Source organism: Fukomys damarensis, unplaced genomic scaffold (assembly GCF_012274545.1).
Source record: "Fukomys damarensis isolate Sample0158 unplaced genomic scaffold, DMR_v1.0_HiC HiC_scaffold_2, whole genome shotgun sequence".
Classification (NCBI taxonomy): Eukaryota; Metazoa; Chordata; class Mammalia; order Rodentia; family Bathyergidae; genus Fukomys; species Fukomys damarensis.
The window spans coordinates 39,668,356-39,674,355 of record NW_022900914.1 but is presented as its reverse complement, the minus strand read 5'-3'; the positions used below and the strand labels follow the sequence as shown (position 1 = coordinate 39,674,355).

At 35.7% G+C, this 6,000-nt stretch overlaps 1 protein-coding gene across 11 annotated transcripts in view; it reads right to left on the bottom strand.

The window, feature by feature from the left end:
- Positions 1-6,000, bottom strand: part of Ehbp1 (EH domain binding protein 1) — a 350,335-nt gene that overhangs the window by 44,744 nt on the left and 299,591 nt on the right. For all 11 annotated transcript variants that reach the window (XM_010609755.3, XM_010609756.3, XM_010609757.3 and 8 more), the window contains one exon: positions 5,736-5,859. In XM_010609755.3, the coding sequence (XP_010608057.1) occupies positions 5,736-5,859 (124 nt within the window). The remainder of the gene's footprint in view (positions 1-5,735; positions 5,860-6,000) is intronic.

The window sequence follows — 6,000 nt, the reverse complement described above, 5'->3', positions numbered from 1 at the left end:
ATTTTTGGCTCAGGGACTTAAAGAGGCTATAAGGATCTTTTTACTCAGTGATCAAAAGTTATAAAGTTTGAAGAAGTAATATATTGTAATGCCCATGCATTTAATTTTTATGCTTTCCCACTGCTGGGATATAATACCTATTAACATTCACAATTTAAAGGTTCACAGTTTCAGGAGATTCAGTCCATGGTAGCTAGCTCCAAGACAGAAACATCAAGGTGGAAGGACATGGTGGAGCAAAGATATTTAGTTTGTGGTGGTAGAGAAGCAGAGCAAGGGGACAGTGCCAGTGAGGAACACGTAAGGATCCTGATATAGACACCAAAGTCAAGGATCCATAACCCATCCAGACACACCCAGAAGTATGCTTCCTCATCGTAATCTAGTTAACTCCCAAGCCAATCAACTTGACAATTAACCTTAACCAACACAAAATGTAAACCCAATAATGTCAATTAAAAACACAATAAAAAATTTCAGTTCTACAGTAAGAAAGTTTGATAATCATCAAATGAAAATAGATCTGGAATGGAAAATAAACACTATTCATCATAATAACACAATCTGCAGCACTATAGCAAAAGGACCCATCAACATTTCCATTTTGCAAGGGTGACAACATTTTTGGCACACTTATACATGCCAGTTACAACACTGTTAGCACACTACATATAGTGTCAACTTGGAATACATATAGAATATATTTCTAAAAAGTTTTGATATTCCCAAAAAAGTAATCCTAACAAACTTTAAGTGCTACAAACTCAAACTCAAACTTTCCTTCTCAACAATTACGTGTGCATATAATTAAAAGCAGACAGAAAACAATTTGCATGAAAGTTTTATAGGTCTCAAGGTAGGAATGCAAAAAATAAAATGCCTTGAAACACATTTTAAAATAAAAAATAAGCCAGGAGTGGTGGCACACAACTATAACGCCAGCACTCAGGAAGGCTGAGGCAGGAGGACAGCAATTCAAGCCCAGCTTGGGCAACTTAATGAGACTTTGTCTCAAAATTTTAAAAACAAACAAACAAATAAAAAAGAGGGTGAGGGATGTAGCTCAGTGTGAAGGCCCTGGGTTTAATCTGCAGTAAAACAGACATTCACACATTCACACACACACACACACACACACACACGCAGAGTATTCAAACAATCACAATTTAGGATTAACTTAGCAACTGCAGAAGGACAAGACATATATATCCTCACATTTCTGCTTCTGTCATTGATGTCCTTCCCCAGCCATTGCCATTCTTGTCCCCGGCACCTTCTCATCTTGTTGCATAACACACCAAGGCTCTCTCTTACATTTCTTTCTTTTTTTGGTACCAAGGATTGAACTCAGGAGCTTGTGCTTGAGAGGCAGGCAGTGGCACCACTGAACTAAATCCCTGTCCCTTCTCTTACATTTCTTTCCTACTTTTGTACTGCCAATATGCCAGGAGAAATGCCTAGCAGTCTAGACAATCATCTAAGCTCTTATACTCTTCTCCCTTTACCTCCCCGCATTGTGCAAGAGCATCACTATCAAACAGATGACCCTTAAAATGCAGAGTTACTCAAGCTCAGGGAACCTAAGACTCAGGTCTAGGAAAACTACTAATATTATGTTATTATATTGCAGACTAATAACTTTGTAATGTTTTTTTCAAAAATTGAGACAACATCTCATGAAGTTGCCCAGGCTGGTCTTGAATTTGCAATCCTGACTCAGCACCTGGAGTAGCCAGGAGTTTGAGCAAGGGCCACAGTGACTGACTTGAATTAATAAGTTTTTGTGAGTTGTCTGGCATAACAGGTTTTCTTTTGGAAAATGTTTTTTGAATTCTAAATAAACCCTATAACTCATTTAAAATTGGCTATAAAATTATAATATTATTCTGAAATTCCAGTCCTAAGTACCTATCAAAAACTAGCCAGGCATGGTGGCACATGACTATAATCCCAGCACTAGCGAAACTGAGGCAGAAAGATGACAAGCTCAAAGCCAGCTTGCACTATTTAGTGAGACCCTGCTAAAAAACAAACAAACAAACAAAAATCCTCTGAAAAGTCTCAAACAAGTACTTGTACACATATGCTCATAGTAGCTAAAAAGTAGAAATAACCTAACTGTCCACACTGATAAACAAAATACAGTATATACATATGAAGCAATATCATTTAACCATAAAAGGAATAAAGAACCAGTGCATGTTATAATATGGAAAACTTTGGAGACATTATGTTAGAATGAAAGAAGCTAAACACAAAAGGTCAAATATTACTTGGTTTCATTTATATGAAATATCTAGAGTAAAGCAAATTCACAGAGACAGTAAATACTTTAGATTTCTCAGGTTATGATAGGAAGACAAAGGAGAGTTATTGCTTAAGAAGTATATAATTTTAGTCTGGAAATTAAAACTTTTGGAAATATATACTGGTGGTGATTATATAATACTGTGAATATATTAAATGCTATAGAATTGTATACTTTCAAACAGTACATTTTATATTGTGTGAATTTTAATTCAGTAAAAAAATTAGATATAATCAATATCTATAAGTATACAAAAACTTTAAAAAGTAGATAAAGTGTATTTTTTCCATAAAGAAGATATGGTGGGAAAAAAATACCTGAGACAAGAGCTAGAAAACTTAAAAACCCAGGTTTGAACCCTAATTATGCCTTTACCAATGGTATCATCTTTTGTTTTTAAATGCATATTAACTATATGAAATAATGAGCTTCACTGTGGCATTTTCATAATACTTATAACATACCTTGATCATGACTTCTACCCTTTCATCCTCCCTTCTACCCCATTCCCTTCCTCTTTAATAGTCTTCTATCTATGTACTACTACTTTTTTTTTTCTGGTACTGGAGATCAAACTCAGGACCTTGCCCTTGTAAGGCAGGCGCAGAGCCACTGAGCTAAATCCCCAGCCCTTGTCTATGTACTTGTAAATAGCACCACCTTAAAGAGTGATTTCCTCTGGCTGAGCCTCAGTTCTTCATGTGAAGAATAAGCTGTGCTTCATGCAAAGTTGAAAATCAGTATGTACACTGAAATTTCCAATCTCTAACATACCAGAAAAAGGTACTAATACCACAAATAACCTGGAATGTATTGGAACCCAAAAATGTAAAGAATGATGAATATATGGCTTTTGCTTTCTAACATTTTATCCCTTTAGCTACTAAGTTTTATGTTTTTTTGTTTTGTTGGTCCACTCCCCCACCCCAAGAACTAATGATTCAACCTGAAGTTTTTACACTGAGCTTCATTCTCCACCCCTTTTCATTTTGGGACAGGGTCTTCCTAAGTCACTAAGTTGGCCAGGCTGGGCTCAAACTTGCTATTCTCTTGCGACATCTCCCAGAGTACTGAGGTAACAGGAATGGGCCTCCACATTGGGTTTAGGGAAATCTTAAAACATTTGTTCTGAGCAAAGTTCAGTACAGTCCCAAGTGATTCAAAGAATTTATCCAGTTGGGGTATCTAGTCAGTTTTATCCTGAATCTGCAGTAGCACTCCCAGTTAGGATCAGAGTCTGTCCTGTGAAATAAGGAATACCATACAATCTACAACTATCTTTTGTATTATAAATCTCATCTCTAGTTGGAATGGGCCATTTCAAAGCTTCACTAATAATAGGGGTTGGAAAGGAGAATTTGAAACTCTATTTGTTAGAATCCTCAATAATCAGGCTCTATGTGAAAAAAGAAGCAGAACTTCTAGCTTTTTTTTTGCTAGTGGAACAAGATACTTTATATAGTAATATCTAATTTATTCAATACAATTAGCAAAACTCTCCCGCTTTTTTTTTTTTTTTTTTTTGGTACCGGGGATCGAACTCGGGTCCTTGTGCTTGCAAGGCAGGCAGTGGCACCAATGCGCAAATTCCCCAGCCCTAATCCCATTTATTTAAAACAAAACAAAACAAAAAAAAACCCTAATTTGTCTTCTTAAAATATTTAAGGAGAAAAATACATATAATAAATATTTCAGGAAATAAAAAATACATTGCAGAAATTACACTAGTTAGTACTTTTATTTTTCATATTGCTGTCACATCCAGTATTTTAAAAATTCCTTAGAAACCAAAGGAAAAAATGTAAATGTAAAGCAATTGACTGAAAAAGACTGAACATGGTCTCTAGGTAATCTGGCATAGTGTGAAGGGTCCTGTATAATAGGATCTGGTGACCTGATTCGAGTCCAAGGTCTTCCATGTGAAGATCTATGTGAGATTGAGAATTTGCTACACCTCTGTGACTGTACCTGGACAACTAGAGAATTAGGTAATAATTTTCCCAAAGAAGTTTTTTTTGGCTTTAAATTTAAGCAATAGAACCTTTTCTTCAAACAAGCTCTTCCAAGAAGCCCACTATTTCAAAAAAGTAAACTCAAAGCTACTCCCTTTGAAGTAAGGTAGAAAATACAGATGTCTGCTTTCTGGCCCTTATTTTCCTGGCAGTCTCTAAAGTACCACTGAAGAAGCTTTGGGGCTCCACAGAACATGGTTTGAAACCCAATGGGCCATTAAAAGCATCTCATCCCTTCCTGTACTACTAAGTCAGGGTATCACTAATATATGCATACAAATGTTTATTTCTGAAGTTGTTCTTTTATTATAAATAAATTTTTGGAAAATGAAGAAAAAGTTCAGGAAAGCCTTCCTATCATAAATCATGCCACTCTAGTTTAATACCGCCATAAAATTAAATCAATTAATTAGATCAAAGGAATATATTTTTCACTTTTTTTATATCTTTCTTAATATAACTTACTTTTAATTTAGTGTAAATGATTTTATTTCTCATTTTTATCCTTCCGTAGGAATGGCAGATTTTAAATAAATATACATATACAGATGCATATATACAGTTCTTTTCCAGTAGCTTCCTGTATTCTTAGATCTAGCAAATCATCATTTGCAATCAGCATTAAATGCCAATCTGTGTTCCTGTTAGGATCTCACTTGCTGCTCTAACCCATCTTTACAAATCTTGCTATATGCCTTAATCCATTCAAATGCAACTGTGACACAAAATATTACAGACTTTTAAAAACCTGTTCTCTTGAAAAAAATTGTGGAGCATCAGTAAACAGATAGTATTCTCAAATTTCAGTGATCTAGTCCATGGAGCCGTCCCCTATGCACAGTGCTCTGTTTCATGCAGTACATGGCTTTAGCTGGCCAAATCTTTTTTTTTTTCCCCCCAATGAATCAGTAGAACAGTAAAGATCTTACTTTTTTTTTTTTTTTTTTTTTTTTTTAAATGATTAAGCATTTTCCATTTATTTTCTAATATCAGGTTTGCTGAAGTAGCTTGTTATATATTTAGCCAAGAAATGGAATGTTTGGAGGCTGAACATATGCATCTGTGGTGTAAATCAAATATAAATTTCCTCTTATGCTGTAAATGTTTTTTTTTTTTTTTTTTTTTTTTTTTAGCAGTGGCATATCAATGAGGCACAGATGTGTATTCCAACTCTGCATGGATGAGCACACTGTTCAATAGTGCTGGCTCACACGGTATCAGGGCGAGTTATCACTTCCCATGAAGGCACTCTTATCACCAGGGCCCAGAGAGGTGGCTGCAAATCGCAGCCTTTTTATTTTCAAGGCAGTTTTGCTGAACATTCAGGCTTCAAAGATTCACACTTCCAAAACTCTATAAGAGTTTGTGAACGCTCAATTTGCCAAAACTGTTTACAGTGTAATTGGGCACCGTACCTGTGTCCATGAGATAGCGAAGGCGCTTCTCCACCAGCGCGGCACGGGTGTCAATTTGCTTTTGCTCATTCTCTAGTGCTGCCAATTCTCCTACAACATACTGACTGGTGTCTTTGAACCCTTTCTGTTAACGAGAACAAACAGGAAGGAAAAAAAAATCACTTGTAAGTTGCATTTTCTCCTTTTTACTAACACTTAGTAAAGCACTTACCTAGAGAACCAAATACACCCTTTGTATCATCCTCAGTACCAAATAGCAAGTCCT